The 25,991-nt window shown below is 45.9% G+C and overlaps 2 protein-coding genes across 6 annotated transcripts in view; one reads left to right on the forward strand and one right to left on the reverse strand.

The window, feature by feature from the left end:
• LOC127613681 (adhesion G protein-coupled receptor L1-like) overlaps nucleotides 1–13,446 on the forward strand; it is a 32,860-nt gene extending 19,414 nt beyond the window's left edge. For 2 of the 5 annotated variants that reach the window (XM_052084822.1, XM_052084823.1), the window contains 21 exons: nucleotides 894–1,101; nucleotides 1,521–1,785; nucleotides 1,868–2,207; nucleotides 2,286–2,579; nucleotides 3,031–3,134; nucleotides 3,246–3,431; nucleotides 3,543–3,581; nucleotides 4,266–4,446; nucleotides 4,536–4,658; nucleotides 4,810–5,021; nucleotides 5,108–5,281; nucleotides 5,951–6,163; nucleotides 6,257–6,477; nucleotides 7,556–7,622; nucleotides 7,729–7,817; nucleotides 8,433–8,601; nucleotides 8,671–8,820; nucleotides 8,905–9,001; nucleotides 9,082–9,192; nucleotides 10,231–10,251; nucleotides 10,525–12,916. In XM_052084822.1, the coding sequence (XP_051940782.1) occupies nucleotides 894–1,101; nucleotides 1,521–1,785; nucleotides 1,868–2,207; nucleotides 2,286–2,579; nucleotides 3,031–3,134; nucleotides 3,246–3,431; nucleotides 3,543–3,581; nucleotides 4,266–4,446; nucleotides 4,536–4,658; nucleotides 4,810–5,021; nucleotides 5,108–5,281; nucleotides 5,951–6,163; nucleotides 6,257–6,477; nucleotides 7,556–7,622; nucleotides 7,729–7,817; nucleotides 8,433–8,601; nucleotides 8,671–8,820; nucleotides 8,905–9,001; nucleotides 9,082–9,192; nucleotides 10,231–10,251; nucleotides 10,525–12,485 (5,225 nt within the window). In that variant the 3' untranslated portion in view covers nucleotides 12,486–12,916. Of the gene's footprint in view, nucleotides 1–893; nucleotides 1,102–1,520; nucleotides 1,786–1,867; nucleotides 2,580–3,030; nucleotides 3,135–3,245; nucleotides 3,432–3,542; nucleotides 3,582–4,265; nucleotides 4,447–4,535; nucleotides 4,659–4,809; nucleotides 5,022–5,107; nucleotides 5,282–5,950; nucleotides 6,164–6,256; nucleotides 6,478–7,555; nucleotides 7,623–7,728; nucleotides 7,818–8,432; nucleotides 8,602–8,670; nucleotides 8,821–8,904; nucleotides 9,002–9,081; nucleotides 9,193–10,230; nucleotides 10,252–10,524 lie in introns of all 5 variants that reach the window. The other 3 variants (XM_052084821.1, XM_052084819.1, XM_052084820.1) reach the window with 3 other exon arrangements.
• A 1,131-nt stretch (nucleotides 13,447–14,577) lies between these two features.
• Nucleotides 14,578–21,972, reverse strand: LOC127613803 (phospholipid phosphatase 3-like). Its single transcript, XM_052085059.1, has 6 exons — nucleotides 20,974–21,972; nucleotides 18,916–19,073; nucleotides 18,558–18,844; nucleotides 18,081–18,138; nucleotides 15,914–16,090; nucleotides 14,578–15,840 (listed from the first exon to the last, which is right to left on the reverse strand). Exons 1-6 carry the CDS (start codon nucleotides 21,068–21,070, stop codon nucleotides 15,742–15,744), a joined length of 876 nt encoding a protein of 291 aa, XP_051941019.1. The 5' UTR covers nucleotides 21,071–21,972; the 3' UTR covers nucleotides 14,578–15,741.
• Between the last annotated feature and the right edge of the window lie 4,019 nt (nucleotides 21,973–25,991).

A 25,991-nucleotide genomic window follows, 5' to 3' on the forward strand; every position in this document is an offset into this window, starting at 1 on the left:
TTCCACTCTTCCTTTAATTGTTCCGTCTTTCCTTCCTTCCTTCCTCCATCCTTCCTTCCACTTTATGCTTATTTTCCCTTTTCTTCCCCTAGGTAGAGTCCCTTATTTATCTTCATAGGACAAATAAGACCAAATCTGTGTGATGGGTCTGGATGTGTGCTTATTAAGCACTGCTAATATATACGTGTGTGTGTGTGTGTGTGTGTGTGTGTGTGCGTGCGTGCGTGAGAGCGTTTCCATGTGTGAATGTGTGTATGCATGCCTTCTTGCATGCCAGCGTGGGACTGTACAGTAAACCTATGTGTCCATATGTAATTTATTTTTTTTTGACATGTGGGTGGACCAATCTTTGTGCTCGCTGTAAACTAACCTGCCCTCTCATTCACTTTAAGGCAAAATGTAGCCCTGCCCTCTGCGCCCCTGATTCTACCTCACACTGCACTAACCGACACACCCACGCACCTATAACATACTCACACGACTTTCATTGCAGTGTCCCGTTATATTACTCACCACACAAACACAAACATACGCACACACAGACTCACCCCCCCCCACACACACACACACACACACGCACACACACACACTCACACACACAAACATATGCTCACTTTTACGTCTCGTCTCTTGCTTGCCTGTTGACATCAGCACAGGTGTTTTAAAGCGCTTTGTGTCTCCTCTTCTTTGTCTTCCTTTAATCTCATTGCATCAACTGCATTTGGCTCAATCCAATTTTCATGCATTGATCCTTTTGCACCCACAATCTTTCCTCTTTCTCCCCCTCCCTCTCTCTCTGTCTCTCTCTCTCTCTCTCTCTCTCTCACCATCATCCATCCATATCCTCTGTCCTCTCTCTCACATCCTTCTTTCTGACAACTTCCATCTCCCAGTTTTCGTCTGTCCCGGATCACTGCTCAGCATCCAGCCAGCTTCCTCTCAGCTGGAGGCAGAACATCAGTCAGGGGCGTGGTGTAAGGATCCTCTGCAGGCTGGCGACAGACTATACGTCATGCCATGGACGCCGTATAGGACCGAGGTGCTTTATGAATATGCTTCCTGGGACGACTATCGGCAGAACCGTGTCACCACTACCTATAAGTGAGTGTGCGTGCAAAACATCGGCAGGTCTGGCTTCCAAGTGACTGTTTGCTTTTCTTCCTCTTTGGTCTTTGCTCAAATTTTGTTACTCCCAATCCAAGTCCCAATTTAAAGTCGAGGCCCACTTTTATGATTCCATTAAAGCCATCTTTTATTATGAATATAATATAATTCTGTTTGTAGTCTCTTTAAAAGCATACACGGAATTTTGGGTTAAAATAATACCAAGCAAGTTTTATTGGGGTAGAACTACATCAAATTAATCTGCATGTACAAAAAAAAATAAAAATTGAGTGTTTGAACAGGCAAACGAAAATCGCTGTTGTTGTGTGTCTGTGTGCGTGCGTGCGTTCATTGAAGAGATATGCACCCCTAACGGTTGTGTAACTAAACAATGTGCTTTATTTCCATTATCCTAGACTTCCAAGTCGTGTAGACGGTACAGGTTTTGTGGTGTATGATGGCGCCGTGTTCTATAACAAGGAACGTACACGGAACCTGGTCAAGTATGACCTGCGAACCCGCATTAAGAGCGGCGAGGCGGTGGTGGTCAATGCCAACTACCACGACACGTCGCCTTACCGCTGGGGAGGGAAGTCAGACATCGATCTGGCAGTGGATGAGAATGGCCTTTGGGTGATCTACTCCACTGAAGCAAACAACGGACGCATTGTGGTCAGCCAGGTAACGCAGACTACAAATTTGAGAAGCGACAGCGACACAACGGCATTTTCGCTCGCCTTTCCACCTCTTCCGTGTTCTCCAGGTGAACCCGTACACCCTGCGCTTCGAGGGCACGTGGGCCACAGGTTTTGACAAACGTGGGGCGAGCAACGCCTTCATGGCCTGTGGTGTGCTCTATGCGGTGCGCTCAGTCTTCCAGGATGATGAGGGGCAGGCGGATGGCCGTGTGGGCAATGATATGGTGGTTTATGCCTATGACACCAGCCGGGGGCAGGAGCTGCCCATTCAGATCCCCTTCCCCAACGCTTACCAGTACATCTCTTCCATAGACTACAACCCTAGAGACAACCAGCTGTATGTGTGGAATAACTATTATGTTCTCAGATACCCGCTTCAGTTCACGCCACCACCACCAACTAAAGGTCTGTTGATCCCGAACCTCGATTGGCGTAACTCTGAGGCGTCTCCAGAACCCGAAGTCAAGTTTTCGTTCCCTACAGGTCCACTTTCCTCTTTGATGACAACCGTTCGCTCTTACACGGCTACCGTTGCACTGACTCCTGTGCGGCCATCAGCCTCGCACCCGGTAGGCGTCATCAACCGAGGACCCTTTGACCAGAGGCCAATAACAGCCATGGTCCCCTTAACGCCCCGCCCCCCTTTGCGTGTTCCCTTGGCCCCGGGGGGCCCTGGTCAAGTGGGTGGATGTGAAGGAAGAGTGGCCAGAGGGGTACAGTGGCCCCCAACTCTGAAAGGGGAGACCGTGGAGAGGCCCTGCCCCAAAGGCTCACTGGGTAAGACAGACGTGTGTATGTGTGCGTTTGTTTCATGTCTTTTATTACGCGTGTGTGTGTGTATCTTGTTTCCCTTTGAAATGTAGTCACATGCCCTCGCTTTGAACTCCCCTTCACATGACAGAGAAGAACCAGTCGTTATACTTTTTACAGTCACGATCCGTCAACTTTTCCTCTCGGTGCGCAGCTGTCTTTCTCTGTGCTGCTCTGCCCCACAGGAAAAGAGGACATTTTGTCTGTTGCACATTGTGCCTCCTAATCCGGTTTTATGGCTCGATTTAGGAGCCCAGTTAAACTGGGGAATAATTCTCCATCATAATTGAAGTGACCTAGTTGCATCTAATTTTCAGACATGTACACCAATATAATGTTTCTGCCTCTCATGGCCTTTAATTATTCGGTCGTATGACTCAGCCTTCTCGAACGTCTGTACCTGTGTCTTGTTCTGCAGGGATTGCGTCCTATGAGTGCACGACGTCGCCAGTTAGCTGGAGCTCCAGAGGTCCTGACCTATCTAACTGTACCTCTCCGTGGGTCAGCCAGATTGCACAAAAGGTCAGTTACACATGCACACACCTTGTGCAAACGGTCCGAATCCCATAAAGAAGCAACTCCCACTTTAAATGTCAAACATGAGTGATTCTGGACAACGCCACTTTCCTCCAGATTAAAAGTGGAGAGAACGCAGCAAATATAGCTGGGGAGCTGGTCAACCTAACCCGGGGACGGATCTATGCAGGTGATGTCAGCATGTCTGTCAAATTAATTGAACAGTTACTGGACATCTTGGACTCCCAGCTTCAAGCCTTGAGACCAGCCAATAAAGAGTCTGCAGCACGCAACTACAATAAGGTGGATTGCTCCTTGAATTCATGCTGATGTGTACTTGACCTTTTATAGGAAAGAGGAGCCAAATGTCAGCACGGGTATTTTTAACACGGATGTTGTTTTCTGTCTTTCTAGCTGCAGAAAAGGGAGCGCACGTGCAGGGCTTATGTGCAGGTAGGTAACCAATGCATGGATGGACAAATGGATGTGAAATGAACGGATGATCATTGGCTAGATGAACCGACAACTCACGGATGGACAGACCGCTGGGTAGATGGATGAGGAATAAAAAAAAAGGAAAATGGATGGACAGACGGAAGGATGTAAGATTGCATCGGGGATGACTGATGAATGATGGATAGACGGAGGACCATATGCAACAATGACGGACACAAAAGTGCTCATGGACAGATGGACATATGATTGAAGGGCCTACAGCATAGATGCTGGACAGATTTATGAACGGATGAATGATAACTGATTGATATATGGTAGACGGATGGAAGCACGCAAGATGGAAGAATGGATGGATGGATAACTGTGAGGTAGACAATGGATTGTTGGGGAAACGGATACAGTTAGATACAGAGGTAGAAGTGGCAAGCTGACAGTCAGGTGGATAATCGACAACAAAGGGGCAGATTATTGAGTGGCGGATGATGGATGGATAAATGAATGGTTGAAAATGACGGTTTAAATAGATTGACTGGCGATGGAAGCATGCAAGATGGAAGAATGGATGGATGGATGGATGGATGGATGGAAGCACAGATGGATTCACGGATAAAAGGACAGATGGAAGGATGGACAGGCGAATGGATACACCAACAGAATGTGGTCTACCTTTCTCCTCGTCAGGCTGTGGTTCAAACGGTAGATAACTTGTTGGGTCCCGAGGCGTTGGTGTCCTGGGCTGACATGAGCAATTCTGACCAGTCCCGCTCTGCATCACTCCTGTTGGATGCGGTGGAGAAAGGAGCGTTCCTGTTGGCTAACAACCTCTATGAAGGTCGATTCAGTGACAGAGCACCAAATGTCGGTCTGTTGTCTCCCTTTTTCTGAGCGCAGAACATAGCGCCATTTTAAAACGAGCTTCTCGTCCTGACATTTCTGTATGTGTGTGATTAGATCTGGAGGTGTACGTGCTCAACACAGAGGCGGACATACAGGACCTAACTTTCCCGCACTCCTATGACAGCGACAGTATCCTGCAGATCTCAGCTGTGGCCCTGCAACAGTACAGCAATAATGGTGTGAATATTTAATTTATTTCACAATATTTACAACAGTGGATCAACCGCAATTACAACTGATGATTGATTGTGGACTTCATGGGATGATCACACTCGTACACAATCAATGACGATATGCCTCTAAATATCTTGTTTCCTTCACTGTACAGGCCAAGTGAAGTTGGTCCTCTCTCTGTATAAGAACTTGGGCAGCTTCCTGACCACCCAGAACTCCACCTTGCGGCTTGGACTCGGACAGGGGTCAGAGGTCAGGCTCAGGAGCCTGGTGGTCAACTCCCACGTCATCTCTGCCTCTGTGCACAGAGGCTCCAATAGAGTGTTCCTCTCTGAGCCTGTGGTGTTCACTCTCAGGCACCTGCAGGTCTGTTGGGAAATGCAACTTTGGCAAGAAAGATTCTCGATCATATTCATCAACATTTAAGAGTCGGTTTTGTGTCGCGTCTACAGCTGGACAACCACTTTGGTCCCAACTGCTCTTTCTGGAACGCCTCGGGGGTCTCCGGGACTGGCAAGTGGTCCACACAAGGATGTCGCCTGTTACACACCAACAATACGCACACGACTTGCGCCTGCAACCACCTGTCCAGCTATGCTGTACTCATGATGTACCAGCAACCAGCTGTAAGTGAACCCTCAAGTCCACAAACTTGCATTGGCTGTGGTTGTCTTTTTTATTTTTTATTTTTTTAACAAAAGACGCCATTGAAAGGTTGACATTAAAAAAAAGTCACACTTTTTAGAATTGTGTACAAGAATTCTGATGCTCCAGTTTCTTTGTTCGGCATTTAATGCTATATAATTTTGCCACAGGATGACTGACAGGTAGATGCTGTCATGTTGACTGTCTGTTTGACATGAACTGTGTTTTTGCATTCGTATTTTGCAAGTCAACAGAAGCCAGCCAAAAGTGTTGTTAAAGAATCAACAGTCATTTCTCGAAGTCTTATATGTGACTCTCTTGATTAATTACGGCAACACCGCTGCGTCTCAAACTCCAAGATACGGTTCAGTTCTCAAATTAGAAAGGCTGATAAAATGCTGTGATTCCAAATAGTCTCCGGCAGTCAGATCCCATTTTTGCACTAATTTGTAAGATAAAGACGTTTATTAATTCATCATTCAATTATCTTGAGTTGAAACTGTGAGAGAGATTTTTCTGAACGCTGCAGGCTGCTGTGCTTTGGTCTCCCATGAAACACAATTCAAGTGCTCGATGTATTTGTAATTTTTTTTTGTGTCATCCATCCAACTATCAAACATGTTTTCTATTTTTCTATTTGGGTTTCACAGTCTGGTGTGGGAGTAGAGGAGCTTCTGGTCTACATTGTCTCCTGGGTGGGCATCTCGGTTGCTCTGGTGTGTTTGGCCACCTGTCTTACCACCCTGTGCTGCCAGGCGGCACCGTGGCACACTGACCACAGCACCATCCACTGCAACTTGTGGGCCAATCTGCTCATCACTGAGCTGCTCTTCCTCATTGAATCCATTAAGACGCAATATACCGTGAGTTTTACCTAAAACATGAGAGGTGCTCGGAAAACGTTTGTTTCTCTTGTTCTTGTTGTATTCTGCTTTTCTCACACTTATAATTTATAGGTGGTGTGCTCCATCATTGCCGGCCTGCTGCACTTCTCGCTGCTCTCAGTCTTCTGCTGGCTATGTCTGGAAGCGGTGGAACTGTACATTTTGCAACGTGAGGTGTTTGAGGGTCGTAACTCCAGGCGGAAGTATTTGTACCTGAGTGGCTACTCCATACCCGGGTTGGTGGTGGCTGTGTCTGCAGCCATTGACTTCAGAGGCTACGGCTCAAAAACGTTGTAAGTTCATCACACTACTATTGCGCAGCGTGTGAATGTGTGTGTCCCAAGATACTGTATGCGCTTTGCATATGTGATCACTTGTTATGACATTAGGAACACTCATGTAGCAACATAAAATGTTCATCAAAGAATATGTTGTTCGGATTGACACTGTCACTGAGCAGCCGGATGGTTCAGTGGGTAAGACTACCGACGCAGGACTCGAGTTCAAATCCCGGTCAGGCCGAACGATAACGTCCACGCAGGTCCTCAGTCAAGACCCGCCAAATTATACCTCGGACCAGTGATACAAATAATGATTGAGTCATGCAAATTAATAAGTGTCTGGTCTGTGGAGAGAAAATGAAACTCCTGTTATGGTGTACCTCAGCCGGGAGGAGTGGCCTATAAGTTTAAAAGTATATGAATATAGATAATGTCAATACTATAATTAATGTTATTTGTTTGAACAAGAGTTTGTTTGATTTTGACTTTTGGGGTCTGCACAATAAATATTCTCAAAACCCCGTTGTCAGGTCCATGGGATGAACCTGCAAAAAAAAAAGTTCCACAAACTTTGCCCCGGAAATTAACTCATGACCTTGATTCATAAAATGTTTTATTCTTGTAAAGGCACATTTTCTGATACCACTTTAGAATTGCTTCACATTAAGGACTGTGATTGCATCGACAGATATTGATGTTGTCATAAGAGGGGGCACATAACTCCTACTCTGGCATCCCTTCACTGGTTATTTTCAAGATCCTCTTATTTGTTTTCAAATCTCTGAATAACCACTGAACATTCGGCAAGCCTCCTCTCTGCCCATCTTTAAAACCCGCCTCAAGACTCACTTGTATTCTTTGGCATTTGACTCAGCATGTCCCAAATTATGATCTTAGTTATACCGTTTGGTGCACTCTACCGTCTTTGACACTGATTTGTTGCTTTGCTTTACTGTTGTATGTGTTAGTTGCTCCATGTACAGCACTTTGTGTGCAGTGATGGCTGTTTGAAAGTGCTCTATAAATACATTTGAGTTGATTTGTTTGTGTTCCTCCTCAAACATGTTTGTTTGTGTGTCTTTATTCACAGCTGCTGGCTGCGAACTGACAATTACTTCGTTTGGAGTTTTCTTGGACCGGTGGCCGTTATAATCACGGTAAGATTGTTGTTCCTGCCCTCATACAGAGTGAACCATTTATGTGGTTTACAAATGTATGTGTGAAAAAAAGCCGAGTGTTGACAGTGTGTGTTCTGGTCTGCAGCTTAACCTTGTGATCTTAGTGATGACCTTACATAAGATGCACAGCACTGCGGCCCTGAAGCCCGACTCCAGTCGCCATGACAACCTGAGGTTTGTAATTGTCTTTAGATCGGGGAACAAAATTGTTACTGGGCAAATTTGGGGTCAAAACCAGCCCCGATTCTAAAAAACAATTCAGTCAGGCGTGGAGCAGAGGTTCACCTTGTGGTATTAGCTTCAGGCGGGATGCGACATTTTTAACAACAAGCCACCAACGTGATGAATCAAAAATGATGAATTGAGTAGTGTGATGGTTGTCAAGAGTCAACTAAGCTGCGAAAAACGGTGCAGTTCTGCGTATTACACCCACGCAACCTCTCAATGAACAGATATTAGCATTGTCCATGAAGGTAAGAATGTATTTGAATCGGGCCCATGACAGCAGTGCTAAACTGCAGCCAGGAGGAAGACCCATCAGGACCACTCCTACCGATACTGTGTTGTTGCAGTCTGTCGCTTGGTGAAAGATCAATCCTCCGCTTTAAACGGCATTGGACTGCGTCATGAGGAATGGCGGCTTGATTGCCATCCAGCTATCACACGTGCCCTCAGTCAAACCGGTTTATGAAATGCTTGGGTCATCCTTCTTCTGACTGACCGTGGATTTTTATTGATGTTCAAGCAAGGATTTTCTCATGACATTGATGTGCGGTCTTGTGTGTCCAGGGCGTGGGCAGTGGGCTCGTTGACGCTTCTCTTTCTGCAATGTGTCAACTGGTCCTCAGGCCTGATGTTTTTGTCCGCGCCCTCTCTCCTCCTGGCTTATCTCTTCGCCTCCCTTAATACAGCGCAAGGCTTCCTCATCACCATCCTGCACTGCACCCTCACCAGGAAGGTCAGCCTCAGAGCTGAGCATCGTTATCTAGCCGGTTACGTCACCGCCGACGTTGTTCTTTGTGTTAAGGGTCAGAAAGACTACGGCCGATGTCTCCGTCTTTCCCAGTGTTGCGCAACCTCTTCGTCCAGCTCTCCGGACTCGATCAAGGGCGCTGCATTGCGCTCCAACAGCCGCTACAGCAGCAGCCAGGGGCGGAGGGCCACGGCGAACCGACAGGTGCTCACTCCGTTTCGTGCACTTGCTTCAAGTCTGACGGACGAACGCCCGATTTGACTGTCTGCCAAATATTCCGCGCTCCAGAGCCGTATTAGGAGGATGTGGAATGACACGGTGCGGAGACAGACCGAGTCATCTTTCATCGCCGCTGATGTTAACAGTACCCCAACTCTTAACAGAGGTGAACGAGCATCTGCTTTCTTGTTTTCCTCCTTTGTTGTCGCACAGTGCAACGTGTATTTGTCTATTTTCTATACGTAGCTGCATTGGGGAATCATTTCCTGACCAATCCAGTGCCGCAGACTCGCGCAGGAGCCTCTCCGTATGACACCATGTTGGCACAGGGATACAATCAACCCTTCACCTCCACAGGTATACCTTATCACAACGTCAGTGGCTTTATGGCTTAGTTGGTGCTTCCCTTCACCACACTTCTATTTGTGAGAGTCGTCATCAAGTCTGCAGGAGTGATCATGTTTGTTTGTCCAGGCGTTAAGTTAGCACACAGTACTGTGCTAGAGCCGCTGCTAGTTGGTGGTTTTAATGATCTATTACCATCGCAATCATTTTGGCATCATTAAAAAGCTAATAGTACAGATACAACATGATACAAGCAATACCATCCACCCATGATCCCAAAATGTACACTGTTGTGCAATAAGCCGCTCAGTTTTTCTATGAAACCGAGAACACAAAATATTCTGCAGTGTGATGCTCGAAATAACGTTTTTTTTCTATTAGGAGCAGTTTTGCGAATCAATATGTAACTTAATTTGAGGGGCAACTTTATTATTTTAAGAAATTCTTTTTTCAGGTTAATCTCAGGGATTTGAAGCAACGGGTAAATCGTGGCTCCTCTGTCTGGGTGGAAAATACACAACCCCTCGCCCCTCACAATAGTAGTTCTCATTTGAAGGTATTCCCGGTGATTGTATGGGTTTTTCTGGACCCTCCCCCCACCCGACCCCCCACCCCCACACACATTCCAAAGCCATTCATGTTCGGATCCCTGAAGACTCTAAAACATCCATAGGTGTGATTGCGTGTGTAACTATCTGTTTGCCTAAATGAAGCCTGTCATTGGCTGGGGACCAGTTCAGGGTCTACCACTGATGACAAGCGTAATCGAAAATGCACGGATGGCTTGATGTTTATTGTTTGTGTTCTCAGAGGAAGCAATCTCCGTAATACTTTGTGTTTTTTCACATCTTCCTAATCCACTTTGAATCAATTATTTTTGCTGGTGACACACGCAAACAAAGATTACAGCCTTGGTGGCAATGTGTTTGTGACTTTTTCCTTTCAACAGATAATTGCTGCGTACTTTAGGGCTGCCGTGCTTTTATTTTTATAGTTGTGTTGGAATGTTTTTGACTTTTTTCTTCTCTGTCTCACTCTTTCGTGGAGCAGTTGGAACCTTCCGAAACAAGAGTATGAGCTCTTCTTTCTTGTGCTCACCCAAGTCATTTAGCACTGTGGTTGTCTTTCATATTTGCACACATTTGTCATATGTAGTCGATCAGAATGACATTTTTCTCTCAAACGACCACATTTTTTTTCCCCGTAAAACTGAAAATGCCTCAGTCTTTGGGAAGACGCTCTACTCATTTGATCATACGTCTACTCATGCAACTCCTTTCAAAACACAATTTTGTTGGCCCGTTTAACCTTTTACAACTGTTAATTTCTTGTTTCTTCCTGTAGAAGTTGGTGTGTCGCAGAGTCAAGAATCCTGTGGGTTGGACAGCGTGTGTCTCAACGGAGGCTACACCCCAAACACCTTCACCCTGCATGGACTGGGGGCCATGCCTGGATCCAGAGCTGGAGTGGTGGGCAGCACTGACCTTCTGAAAGACGGAGGAGTCGGCATGGGAGGCGATGGCATCTCCCCCGCCCTGCTAACCCCGCAGGGCGCCGCAGATCTGGGCACCGGTGCCGCAATGCGTCGGAACTTGTCCGATGCGGCTGCGCTGGAGAAGATGATCATCTCTGAGCTGGTACAGAGCAACCTGAGGCCTTCGGGTGACATGCCCGTCCCTCCCGAGCGCTACGGAAGCCTGGCAAGGCCTCATCATCTGGACAGGGCGGCCCTGGCTCCCACTGCCACGCTGACTCGGCACGCGCAGCAACCCCAAGAGGGCTGGGCGGCCACCATGCAGCCCACCTCTCGACACAACGCACAAGAGGGTTGGCCGCATTTGAGGCAGCACCTACAAGGTGCTGAGACACATTCCTCATCACATGAACAAGATCATGCCACAACACCACACTCACAAGATGGCTGGTCACACGCACGCACTCCAGCAGATGCTGAGTCCCGCGAGTTGCTGAAAGATGCAGAGAGGCTCCAGCTGCAAGGCACTCTGGGTCGTCGAGGGCTCCAGGAACGGCAACAAGCGCGTCCCCCCGATGTTCAGGCTCGGCCATACTCCACCCTCAGCCGCACTCCTGGCACCCTGTCCCGCCACCGAACCACAGCCGAGTCAGGCGGAGGGACGGACAAAGAAAGGGAGCGAGACCGGGATCGTTATCGAGACAGACCCTTACCGCCGCCTCCTCCCCCACCCCCGCAGGAGTCGGAGCCCTTGTACAAAGCTCTGGAGGAGCCACTTCTGATGAAACAGCGGGAGGCCGGTGTCGACACTTGGCGAGGAGTGCAGGACAGGGAGAAGGATGAGACATTTCTCCTAAAAAGAGATGGACTTATGGATGAGTGGCGGGGACGTAACAGAGCAAGGGAAGAGTCTTTTTGCTCTCAAAAGAGAAATGGAGACATGGCTGAGTGGCGAGGTGGAATAGAAAGAGGAAGGGAGGAACCTCATCTCCTGGAGAAGAGAGATGAAAGGATGGATGCCTGGCGAGGAGCAGCAGAGACCGACAGGGAAGAAACCTTCATCACTCAGCGAAATGATTTTGGGATTGGTGGCTGGAGAGCTGGGATGGAGAGGGAGAAGGACAGAGATGGGTGGAGAGTAGGATTTGAACGAGAGAATGAAAAGCAGAAGGACAGAGCACTCGATGTGTGGCGTGGAGGGGTTGATGTCGACAGAGAGGAATCTTTTCTGTTTGAAAGTAACGACAGTGGTCTTGATGGCAGAAAAAGAGGAAAAGATCGAGGTCCGTTCAGGTACCATGGTGACCGAGAGGATTCTGATGGCTTTACTCTGCCTTTGACCCCTGATCTTGACCTTGACCCCGACACCTCGCCTATCTACGCCCAAGATTCAAACCCCTCGCCACTGTACCCGGGAGACCGTCCATCGCCGCCTCTCGGTCTCTTCCCGCGAAGCTCACCCCCAACCAACATATTTGCTCCCCGAGACGCAAATTCTCCTCCCAACAATCTCTACTCGCGCCACTCACCTCAAGTGTACAGCCGCAGTAGTTCGCCTCCCCGCTTCTACAGCCGCACCTCCCCCCCGACACTCTCCTACCCTGACAGTAGCCCCGAAGGTCCCGAAGAGCTCAGCCCCAGCAGCCCGCCCCAGCAGCCTGCCCTGGAGCTGCCGTACAGCCTCGGGAGACCTCCTCTCGGCCCTCGTCCCAATCACCTGCAAACCTTTTATCAGCCACCGCCGCCGACGACTAATGGAGAGGCTATGTACACCTCTGAGCCGTCTTCGGAAGGAGACGATGGTCAGATGCAGCGGGTGACAAGCCTGTGACTAGGGCGGTGGTGATCGGGGCATAGAAAACAGGGAGGTGGAGAAGAGCACAACCAACAGGAATAAACAAGCAGTTTCTAATGATGATGATGACGATGCTAATGTATCTCAGTTGGCCAGTGAAGGTAATGATGATGTCAGAGATGGCTCCTCCCTGCTTCTATCTCCCGATCACCACGAGACTCCCCCTTTCCCCTTTCTCATTCTTTTGTTATCTTTCGAGAAGTGTGACCGTCATTGGCCGTAACTCTTCCTCTGCTCTCCTTCCCTGGACCCCTGCTGTGTCTTCCTGCTTCATCAGTGCTTTATTTTTTACTGGCCCATTATCTGACTTTCTGTTGGTCAATTGGCTGGGTTTCGCCCTTCCTCGTAGCAAGAGAAAAGTGTTGTGACGGATCAAAGCACTAATGTGTTGCCAAAAAAAAAAGAAATCCTTTTAAAGAACACATGCATGACTTTCTAATGGCTCTTACAAGGCCATGCGTTCTGTAAGAAGGAAATGTTCAAGTGCAAGTGAATGAATGTGTGTAGCTTGATGAGCATGCGTGTGTGCAAGGTGTGTATGTATGCGCGCGTGTGTGTGAGAGTGTATATATACAAATCTTTTATGATTATGATTTATGATTAATGTATCACAGATTAATGTATCACAGAGGAACATTTTAGCATTGTTGATAGAGGTGGGCCTTCAACGTGTGCCCTCCTCCTGATTTTCAACTTGTTCCATCGCATCAAGACCAAAACGTGTCCTCTCGTCGCCAACTGTTGGCAACGGAACAGTTTTCAGTGGAGTCGTCATAGCTACAGCGGAGTTGTCATAGCAACAGAACTATTGTCTCCAGAGCAGATCATGTGAAACCTCAGAACTTTTTCTGCAACCCCTGATAACTTTGTACATATTACCCTCAACTGTTCTAATTGTCTTGTATTGCTATTGACATTCAAGTAAATGTGAAATTAATCTTTCTTGTCCTTTCTTTGACTATAGAAATTAAGGCAGTCACGAGGCATAAAAAAAGGAAGTCGGAATATACCAATGTAGCCTTAGTAGCCCATACAGCCATCCAATCCACCTTTTGATACTTCAGTTCTCAGTTAGATATTTGTGAACGATCAATCCATTCATTTTCTTCCAATTCTCCAGAATCAGGTTGCAGGGCCAGCAGTTTTAGTAGGAAACCCCAGACCTCTGTCTTTCCCAACCACATCATGCAGTTATTCTGGGAGGGTTCCAAGACCTTGTCCATGTGGGACATGCTAGCCAGAGCCCTCACCAGGGAGGTGTCGAGGAGTCACACTGATCAGATGTACAAGCTCGCCTTGATGCGGAGGAACAGCGGCTCTACTCCAAACCCATCCCAAATGACCGAGCTTCTCACCTTTTCTCTTAAGGATTCCTGGCACCTTGCAGGTCTTCAATGTATTCTCCTCATTGATTCACAATGTCCTGTGTCAAGGTCAGCAGTCTCCCATCTCCATTATACAGAATTAATGGTGTTCCACCTCATCCAGAAGTCATTCTCCATGGCCTTAGGTTCCCAATCACTTTCATACTTTTAAATATTTTCATACTTTTCATACTTGCTAGCTTTTAAATGAAACCCATTTTGAAAAATTCACTTGACAAATCTTGACATAAATTAAGGTCACATTGTGCAGCATTCGCACTTTCAACGGCAAGATTGCATCCACTGTGGAGCAAGTCAGGGAATTTTCTGGCCTCCTATTGCCACAAAAACAGAATGGCGTTGAGACTCTCACCTGTTTCACACTTTACTTCATCAGAAGAGACCAATTTGGAAAAAGTCAATTGGCAAAAAAATTGAAGATAGGGAATTCAAAATGTCTTACTGAGCCAAAAGGGCTGCAGAGTCAACACTTTCGGTCAATTTGGAGATTTTGGTGGCCTCATTGTCATAAAAGTAAAATGCCATTGAATTTCTCATCTGTTTCACACCCTCGAGATTTCAGATTAGGCCCACTTTGAATGAGGAGAGTATTCATGCACTTTGAACACCTTGTAAGGAAAAAGCACTATACAAGCCATTTACCATTTTTGAAAATGATCACCTTTAACAATAAAAGAGTGATGAATAATCAACATTCATTTATTCACTTCTTGGAAAAACAGTAAATGTAGTAGACATTTATTCAGCAAAAAACATATAATGCATTTAAAAGATGTCAACCAAAAATAAAAACCAATTATTTGTGAACTCTCAATCTGTTATGTTGTCTGGGAACTTAGATACCACATCCTTTGCATGTTCTCCCCGTGCCTGCGTGGGTTTTCTCCGGGTACTCCGGTTTCCTCCCACATTCCAAAAACATGCGCGGTAGGCTATTTATCACTCGAAATTGTCCGTAGGTGTGATTGTGAGTGTGAATGGTTGTTCGTCTCTATGTGTCCTGCGATTGGTTGGCAACCAGTGTAGGCTGTACCCCGCCAATTGGCCAAAGACAGCTGGGACTAGCTCCAGCAACCCTCGTGAGGTTGAGCGGATTGGATAATGGATGGATGGATGAACGTTTTCATTGTGGTTACAATCAGATTAAGTGCCGTTTCAGATCAAAAAATTGCATATACTTCACATGCAGCTGTTGATCACTGACGCATTCATCATAACTGAGTCACAAGGTTGGGTGCACACGACTTCACCAATGAAATGGAAAAATGGTGTTGCTTCTAGTTCAGCTGTGAAGTGTACTTTGTTATCCAATGTGCTAAACGGGAACTGGCAGCATTATGAAACCGTCAGCAGCTAAAGGCAGCGAGCCGATATTATGCACCTGCTAAATACTAACAACCTGGCGGTCATAACATGATGTCTTCAAATCAACATCGTCTTGATCATGTCATGAACAGCAACACTTTTCTAAGCATTGCAGACAGTGCTGAAGTGGGTTAACACTAACAGACCATATGGGGTGTCCTGTCTGGTCAACCATGACAAAATCTACAATGTAGATGATGTTGTTGCCATGACAACAATGGACGGTACTGTATTCATCGTAACACACAGCAATGCACTGTCACAATGATTTCAAACTGCTCTTGTAGGGCAAAATTACTCGCTTTTATGATGTACTCTTTTCTGTCACACCCTACTCGCCCCTCCACTCACTGATACTGTTGTCCAAACGGTAGAAGTGTGTGGTCTGACTTCACAGGAAACAGTCTCACACGCTTCAGATCCCCACAGGCTCCTTGCTGACGGATGCCGAGGCACGCTGAGAGCGATGGTGGAGGTGAGCTTTAGCAGATGCTGTGGTGCGCTGATAAGTGGTCATTCTGGGTCTCATCTTGGGATTGATGCAAGATGGGCCTCTTAAACATGGAAGAGATGTAGAAGGCCTGACAAGACACAAGAGATGTGAATGAATGTTGGAACCGGCACCAGAACAGCCAAGCAAATGGGGGAACTCACCACCCAGTATGCGGCGAGTGCTCCAAGGATGAAGCCGGCAAGGACATCCGATGGATGGTGTCTGTTGTCAGTGATGCGGGTCAGACCCGTGTAGATGGCCAGCAGAAAAAGAAAGAACTGCAGAACGGGTCTCAGCAGGCGGGCTTCGCGCCATGTCAATCGCGCTTCAAGGTAAAACTAGGAAGCCCCCGGGGGGAAAAAAAAACCAAAACAGTCAGCGTGCTGGCATTTTTGTGCGTCATGTAAAATTGACCGAGCCCTCTATTTATATGGTGAAGCAATGCAAAGTAATGAATTTCCCCAAACTTCAGCACAGTATGACAGTTCAGGCAAGACGAGAGAAGAGTGCAATATATGAAGAGTTTAGCAAATCCTTGATAAAGAACAGCCACCGATGTAACTATTTGACCTTTGGTGTATTCTAGGTCGCATTGACCAAAAAACAGATATCTGTGTTCACGCCATAAATTTGAAGTCAACATTTGTATTTACATGCAACTGTCAGGGAATACACCCGAACATCTTGAACTATGAATGAAAAGACTCGACTCGACTCAGGAACACATAGATTTCACATGAATTGAGACACTGTAACAAACTGGAGGACATCTGGTCATGCTGCCCTCCCGTAGTTGAACCTTCCTGCCTGTCTTATCAGTTAATGAGGCCCTGGCGTCCTTCAGCTCAAGTTGTCCCTTTTTTCTGGGTTCTCCATTGTGTACAAATTGTGAGAATATAGCGTTTGAGGTCAATCAAGCATATGCTGAAATTAAACTTTGAAACATGATAATATTAAGTTTGTCTTTCTCCATCAGCAGTCCACAATCTTTTTGTGTTGACAAGAGGAATGCGTGCTCATGTACGGAGCCCCCAGACATGACATGAAGAAAAAACACCCTTTATGCGCACAAACTACTCATTTGTATCCTAAATAGTTGCAGCATGCACATGAAGTAGCGCTGATCTCTTATAGGACAAGAGAGTAAACAAATCGAGCGCACCTTCCCTAACTCACTTCTCACTGATCGATTCATTCATCTCATCTTCCGAGCCGCTTGATCCTCACTAGGGTCGCGGGGGGTGCTGGAGCCTATCCCAGCTGTCTCCGGGCAGTAGGCGGGGGACACCCTGAATCGGTTGACAGCCAATCACAGGGCACACAGAGACGAACAACCATCCACGCTCACACTCACACCTAGGGACAATTTAGAGTGTTCAATCAGCCTGCCATGCATGTTTTTGGAATGTGGGAGGAAACCGGAGCACCCGGAAAAAACCCACACAGGCCCGGGGAGAACATGCAAACTCCACACAGGGAGGCCAGAGCTGGAATCGAACCCGGTACCTCTGCACTGTGAAGCCGACGTGCTAACCACTGGACTACCGGGCCGCACTGATCGATTCAGTGCCTTCAAAAATCCTCAAGTTGCTGTATCTGACATTTATTTTTCTCAACATTATGTAGGGATATTATGATAAAATGTTTTCATTTCATCTACATCCACCCGTAACCATTGTCCCACCTAGAGTGTTGCAGTTGCTGGACAATAAAATCGATCCAAGTCGTACCTCCACCGGTAAAGCAAGTTTGCTCTCAACAATCTACTCAATTGTCTCTCATTTACGATTCCTTGCCATGCCAAGCGTTTCATGATGTCCTTGTTACTCCTTCCGAGCCTAAAATAAATTTCGATCATAGCGTGTGCATAAAGTAGTTTTGTTTTTGTTTTTTTTCAAAACAAAAAGAAAAAAACAAAATAAACATCCAAATGAAAATCAGAAGTCAACATGAGACTGGTTACACAAACCCCTTCGTAGTAAGCATAAGCATGTATAAAAATGCCATCGAATGAGTATGAATGCTCCTCCATCAACACATAAAAATGCAGCTCCTCTCATACAAAAACTCCCAGACAATAGAGGAGAGCAGTGAGGCAGGGAGCCAAGGTCATACCCCTCCCACAGCAAAACAAAGCAACTTCTGTCTCTCACGTCTCCTTCCAGTATTTCCCCTCCTCTCTTTTCTCATGCGTTTACACAGTGCTGCTCACTGGACTGGCGATGGCTGTGTTTCATTCCTTTTCAGCATAAAAGCACTGGTAATTGTAAAATGTGAGGGGCCACACAGCAATAAAGATAGAAAGGAATGTGTAGAAAATATACTCACAGCTAAATACAGCAGCGTGTACATCGCAAAGGAGGCATGACCAGAGAAGAAGGACTTCCTAAATTGAGAGACAAAAAAATGAATTATAATAGCTGGAACAAATACAATTTGGGCATATGGTCTCTAAAGTGTCAAACTTAAGAATGTTATACAGAGTCAAGTCTGCAAAAGTGATGTGCTGATTTTTAGATGGATGGATGGATGGATGGATGGATGGATGGATGGATGGATGGATGGATTGGGTGGTATGACATCAGCACATCTGAGTATCTGGAAATGAGCTGTGGATGACAGCAGCTGGTGTGAGTGTAGCCATTATGTTTGTTTTATTGTTCTCCTGGCGACCGTGGCGCTCTTTTCCCAAATGCAATGATCACTTTAAAAATTCAGATGAAAGGAAGGGCTGGACGAGCAGATGAACGAAGGAGCGGCAGCAAGTAGTTGATGGATACGTAGCATACACACACACACACACACCTGGCCTCCTCTACAGAGCGGTGGTCAGTACTGTTGCATCTGACAGACTCCAAATAGGTTCCGTGCGTGCAGTTGAGTGAGACGTAGGTGACGCCGCACACCGACAAGAAGTGCGGCCGCAGTCGGCCGATGCTCAGCTTGGCTACGTTTGTCAGGGATTGGCCGACGCAGCAGCCGAACAGGAAGGAGCCCAACTCCTTGTAGAGACAGGACACATACTTGTTCCTGAGGAAGGCCTTGGAGGTGACGCCAAGGAAGCGCACGCGGTAACATTCCCCTACAGCGATCTGCAGGGAGGCATGTGGTCACAACGATTATGTTAAGAGTCCAAATGTATGGAATTCACTGTAGTACTCACACCGAGGCCCGTGATAAGGATGCCGCCAGCAATGAGCAGTTTGTCCGATATGACCTCCGACTGCAGGTACGGGTAGGCGATGCTGGTGTCTCCACAAATGAAGCCTCTTGTGTATGGTCTGACCGCTTTTAGCTCACTTAAAAAGAAAGGGATGGAAACTGGGGGGGGGGGGGGGGGGGGTGAGTGCGATTGCTATTAAAATTGTGATTAAATTGTGATTAATTGCGATTAATTGTGATTAAAATAATGCTTGCATAGATTCATTCTGCAACAAACACAACATTTTTTCGAAAGGTTTAGCAAGAATGCGGTGAGAGTGCGAGAACAGGACAGTAGAAGAAGACAAGTGATTTGTGTTTGACTTGAGCTCAACTCTCCGCTGGAAAACAAAAGAGTGAATTCTGAAACAGACCAGAGTCAGAAGCTGCCTGACACTGCCTATACCCAACGCCACCCGCCCCCCATTCCTCCCCCCCCCACATCACCCCGATACTCTTCTCTGCCTCTCAGCTCACACTCCTGCATGCACACAATCGAGCAGGCAACTGGACCGACAAAAATGTCCGACACATTGTCCTCTGAACATTTAAGACAGGGGTTACAAAACACGACCTCTCCAGCCAGCGAGTGTGTGCTGATTAACCACCATGACGTGACGTCGTCCTGTCACGACGAGAGTCAGTGACACACACGCACACACGCATGCACCTGGGGCTCATACATATATTTATTTATAGCAAATATAACTCCCCCAATTCCCCACCGACTTTACTCTACCCTGAGAACAAGTGGTTGCTATAGAAACAGTCGAATTCCCCGGGCAATACACAAAGCAGCTGGCAGAGTCTCAGAGTGTGCATGGGTGGGAAACAAGAGTTTTACATGCGCATAGAGGGAGTGAAAAAAGTTTTAGGGTGAATATATTTCTTTGAATGGCAGTGTGTTCAAGAGAAGTCAGCGTACTAAAAACAGCAGCTGCTGAGCAATTTCACGACAAAATGTGGGGGGGAAAAATGAATCTCTTGTTGGCAAACCTCTGCCTACGTGACAAAACATCTTGGCATTTGGAGTGGCGAGTGCTTACACAACGCCAATGGGATAATGCATTTTGGGGGAACTATTTATATAAGTGAGGATTTACAAACCCAATTCCAATGACATTGGAATGTCGAGTTCAACATAAAACAGAATATATTGATTTGTATCATGTTCAGTTGAGATTTAATTGAATCAACTACAAAGAAATTTAATATACAAACGGATAAACTTTATTTTTTCGCAAATAATCATCAACTCTGAATTTTATGGCTGCAATGTTTGAGCGCTGGCTTTCAAACTTTGCAGGGTTCGATTCCTACTCCGGTCTTCCTGTGAGGAGTTTGCGTGTTCTCCCCGTGCCTGTGTTGGTTTTCTCCGGGTACTCCGGTTTCTGCCCACGTTCCAAAAACATGCGTGGCAGGTTAATAGAACACTCTAAATTTTCCCGAGTTGTGAGCACGGATGGTTGTTTGTCTATGTGTGCCCTGCGATTGGCTGGCAACCAATTCAGGGGTTGTTCAATTCAGGGTGTACCCCGACTACAGCCCGAAGACAGCTGGGGGATAGGCTCCTGCACACCCCGCAACCCGCGTGGGGATAAGCACATCAGAAAATGGATGGATGGATAATAACAATAGAAAAAATAAAAATATACTTCATATCTATCTATACAGATAGATGGATAGATAGATAGATAGATAGATAGATAGATAGATAGATAGATAGATAGATAGATAGATAGATAGATAGATAGATAGATAGATAGATAGATAGATAGATAGATAGATAGATAGATAGATAGATAGATAGATAGATAGATAGATAGATAGATAGATAGATAGATAGATAGATAGATAGATAGATAGATAGATAGATAGATAGATAGATAGAATATATGCTCCCCCACAATGGGCTGCATTGGCTGAAACTTAAACACGTTTTATTCCACTCCAATTGTTCCGCAGAAAAACTGACTTGTAGAAAGCCATAAGAAATAGAAAAGACGGATCTTATATTCACCTAGGAAAAGGCACAGGACGTCTGAAACCACCAGAAGCTTCCTTGCGAATAAAGCCTGTCCAGTGTGCGGTGGTTTATTGCCGGCGATGTTCTCCATCCCCGTTGTGGCTGCTGCCGGTTGCGAGCCGCTCTTGGTGTTAATCCCTTTGGGTCGGATAATTAGGTTCGGTCGGAGCTCTGCGCTCACACGGGCGCGCCGTGGTCCCAACTGGTCCAGGTGAATAACTTCTCATCACAAAGTTCAAAGAGTCTTTGCGTCGGGCTACAAAGTGACGCGTCAGAGCAAAGTTGCCCCTTCACGCGTTTAAGATGTGACGACATCACATCCTCCGCAAGACTCGTTGGAACGGGCAACGAGGACTTGATGGGCACACGTCACGTTAAAACTATGCGTTGCGTGTGGTGGCCTTGCTTTGTCTCGCTGCCATTTTAGCGTTTGTCCTCTTGAGGGCTCTGGACCCTATCCCGGCAGATTCCCGGCGGACAACGTCCTGGACTGGTCGCCAGTCGCCCGCAGGGCAGAGTCCAGACAACCGTTCTGGCTGGTCGCACTGTTCCTAAGTGGGGACTGAAGTGCCTGCACCGAAGTCTGGCGAATATACCACAATACATCAGTGGCAGAAAGAGCCATCGTGTCAAATCACTGGGGGGTCCGGATCGAGTCTTTTAGAGGGTCTGTGCTCAAAGTTCAAAGTAGGCACATGGGAGAAGAGTTGGACGCAACTTACTTTTCTTTATGACTCATGAGTGTACTTTGTATAAGTAGTATTATCTAACCTTTATTCTGCAATGGAAAATTATTTTCCATCATAAAAATCTCACAAAACACCACCCAAAATGAATACTGTATTTAACCCATTTAATCCCACTGGTCACATTTGTTAAAGACAACAATGGTTTAATTGACAGGGCTCTAAAATTTGTTATTACTGATTACTTAAAAGGGCTACCAATGACACCTGATTTTGACTTTTAAATGTCTGGGGAAAATGTGGGATTAAATGTCTCATTTTACACAAAGAAATTTACTTAGCCTGATACAGTGTTTCTTAACCTGGGTTCGATAGAACCCCAGGTGTTCGGTGAATCTGTCTCAGGGGTTCGACTCAACATATCAATTAGTTATGACGCCTGCTTGGCCATCACTGGCTGCAGATGATTACATTACATTGCTTGTCCAATCAGTGCTGCGGGAAATTTAGTTCACTAAGTAGTCAGCGTGTGACGGCCGTGATAGTACGCCATGTGAGTTTTTTTTATTTATTTCTTTTTAATTTTTTAGGACATGCTATGACGAGCAAAAATGTAAAGTGGTCGGACGAATATGTACCACACGGATTAACATGCACCACGCAACGTCGGCGTCATCTGCATGATTTGCACAACTCTCGTCTCGCACCGGCAAAACGGAAGGAACACCTCTCGAATCATATCTTTATTTTTCACTAAAAGGTCGGTGCATCTGCATATGAACTCGTTGGGTTCGGTACCTATAACAAGGTTAAGAACCACTGCCCTAAAATATAGTCAGAAATTATTTTCTCAGGCCCCCCTACATCTCAGTCAAGCAATACTGGAGCCGTCCATGTATTGTGCTGATTTTACCCTCGTGTTGTAAAATGGCAACTGCGCTTTGGAAAATAATTACGTCTCAGAAACACATTTATGCTAAACAGTGACACTGAGGACATGTTTGTTTAGATTTATAGTGTACTCCTTATTCCTCTGTCAGAGCACTTTGAATGGCCACAGTCTGTTCGTCGCAATCATGGAGAGGAAGAATGTGCTTCCAATAATCACATGGCAATCAGTTAACAAAATATCATGTTTTTCCTTTGTTTTCGTAGAAAGCAGCACAAGAACATTAGGAAAATTGTCATGTTGCAAGGTGGTAGTTGTAGGACCCCAAAAAGCAGGGAGGCAGGGAGGAGCAGGGTGGAGTGACCAAAATGTATTTAACAAAAAATACATACAGGAGTACAGTGGGAAAACACAAAGCCAAATTACTCAAAAATGCCTGGAAATCACAAGGAATAAACAAAACTAAGACAGGAACCAAACATGACAGGTGCACACGTATGCTCACATACTCACAGCTCACAATGACCCGACACCGAATGGTCGTGCCGGGAGTCCATTTAAACAAACCAACTCATGACACAATGGCCAATAGGTGTGCAGCTGCAGGTGGAGCCCTACAGTGCCACCTCTTGGCCACAAACAGAACCATGACAAAAATGTTGAAATTTAATGAACATATCTTTTACAAAACATTTGACAAAATGCCTTGACTCTCTGTTTCAAGTGGCTGTCTAAATCTGCTGATCGGTCAGAAATCCTCTCTGGTATAGTATTCTTCGTCGGGCTAATATTGGCAAAAGTGTGTCGCTTCTTGGGATGTACAAGTTCAGCCACCTTCATCATGCATCCTTAAACAAAGTCACCGTCAGAATACGGCTTTGATTCTAATGTTATTTCTCTAGCAATTAGGTAGCTGGCTTTTATTGCTGTGTTGGGGCTGTCTCAGTGACAGACTAACACCGCTGCTGTCTTTTTCTCTGATTAAAGCAGTGTTTCCCTAGCGGATGAATCATGAATTGCAAATTATTCAAATATTAATTCCATGTGTTTTGTGTATTTTTTCACTTTGAAATTATCCTGGCCTGACCGACCTCCTTGGGGGCCGGTTCCGGCCCGCGGGCCATATGTTTGATATCCCTGGCTCTCACCCGACCTCTCAGTTCTTCCTCATAAGGTGTCTTGATGTATGTATTACGGTGCTGTTTAATCCGACAAACTCAAACCCCGTCCTAATTGGCTCTGTCATCAACTGTCCCGGGCTCTGGGGTGACTTGTCAAAAATTGGGTCATTTAAAAAAAACAAATTAAACAGCCCAGAATATATAGATAACTTTTTGAGTGATAATATTTTTTGATTAGTTAAGTAAGTTGGGGTCCAACACCTTGCCGCCCTCTGAAGCAAGTTGTGTGAGAACGTGTTTGTCACGTTGCATGGTGGTGGTGGGCCCCAAAAAGCAGGCAGGAGAGAGGAGCAGGGTGTATATGAAGAACACAGAAAACTAAATCCTAAGCAAACAAAGTCCAAAGTAGCAAACAAAATCATGACTGAAGATAAAACATAACAACCAAAACATGACTCAAACAGACATGACAGTAGCAAAAGCAACAATGACCCAACACCGAGTGTTCGGGCAGGAGTCCTTTTATGGGCCTGATTACCTATGACCAACAGGTGTGCAACTGCCAGGGGAGCCCTACAGTGCCACCTGTTGGTCCCTAAACCAAATCGTGACAGTGTTAGTGTTATGTTTCTTTTTAAGTCACGTTTTGTTTTGTTTCCTCACGTGTCCTTTTTTTCACCTGTTCTAGTCATCTGTGTTTAACCAATCAGACCCCTCAACCCTTCATGTCTTGTCCAGGTGTATCTCCATTTCTCGTCACTTTGCTTGTATTTAGTTCCCTGAGTTCTGTCAGTCTTTGTTGGGTCATTGTGAGTGTGCTCCTGTCATGTTTTGTTTCCTGTCATAGTTGTTTGTTACTTTAGTTCCTTGTGATTTCCAGGAATTTGTTTGGTTACTTCAACTTAGTGTTCGTGGTTTCATCGAATAAGAAGGCAAGATGAATCTCAAAGCGCTACCCATCACCATGTTTTTGTCCAATTTAAATACCTCACAGCTACATCCTTCACCTCCACCCTGTATGAGTCAAGTGAGCTATTTTTTACGCCACTAACCCAAGCCTCTTCACCTCTCCCAGGAGGCGACATTGTTGAATGTTAATGACTGAGGTTTTCAAAGATTTAAGTAAATATGTGTACTGCTGTATTCTTTGTCTCACATATGTAAAGTACATATAAATACTGTTTAGATATTTTAAACATGCTGGTACCGGTGATGTTTCTTGCTTGCAATAAGATCAATGATCAGACAGACAACGGCATGTCACTGGTCTGTTGTCAACTGTCTGTAGTCTCACGCGTTCACCAACAGAGGATGCTAACATACTGTGGAACAGCCGTGAAATTCAGGTTCACATGTAACTGGGCGGCCCGGTAGTCCAGTGGTTAGCACGTCGGCTTCACAGTGCAGAGGTACCGGGTTCGATTCCAGCTCCTGTGTGGAGTTTGCATGTTCTCCCCGGGCCTGCGTGGCTTTTCTCTGGGTGCTCCGGTTTCCTCCCACATTCCAAAAACATGCGTGGCAGGCTGATTGGACACTCTAAATTGTCCCTAGGTGTGAGTGTGAGTGCGAATGGTTGTTCGTTTCTGTGTGCCCTGCGATTGGCTGGCTACCGATTCAGGGTGTCCCCCGCCTACTGCCCGAAGACAGCTGGGATAGGCTCCAGCACCCCCCGCGACCCTAGTAAGGATCAAGCGGCTCGGAAGATGAATGAATGAATGAATGTAACTGGATGCAAATATTACTGTACATCCACATCCAAACACGAAAATTGCTACAGGGGGCAAATTCTACTTGGCGTTTTCTCACTTTTTGCGGGTCCCATACCAATTAACGTCGAAAACAGGGATTACTGTATATTTTCACCCAGTTGTTTTCAGAGTGTGTTTTTGTACACGCACACACACACATACTCCTGTCTCTTCATTTATGTCTATCTATCCCAGTTTTATTGTTTTTTCTTTTTTATATAATTACGTTGAGACACCGTTTTTTTTGTTTTGTTTGCGTTTTAGCAAACCAAAACAGAACTTTTCCTTCATTCAAAAAAGGGATGTACATACAGTCACTGTTTGAATAGTAATCTGTGTAATTTAGATATTTCAGCAATCACCGCATACAAACAATGGTAGGTTTTAAGTGTGTATTTGCATACATACAGTATTGAGATATACTATATACAGGTGGACAAATAGTTAGCATGTCCGCCTCACAGTTCTGTAGTCAACCTACAAATCTGGCCTCCCTGTGTGGAGTTTACACGTTCCCTTGTTTGAGTGTATTTTCTCCATCTTCCTCCCACATTTCAAAGCATGTCAG

The sequence above is a fragment of the Hippocampus zosterae genome, chromosome 13 (genome assembly GCF_025434085.1).
Source record: "Hippocampus zosterae strain Florida chromosome 13, ASM2543408v3, whole genome shotgun sequence".
Classification (NCBI taxonomy): domain Eukaryota; kingdom Metazoa; phylum Chordata; class Actinopteri; order Syngnathiformes; family Syngnathidae; genus Hippocampus; species Hippocampus zosterae.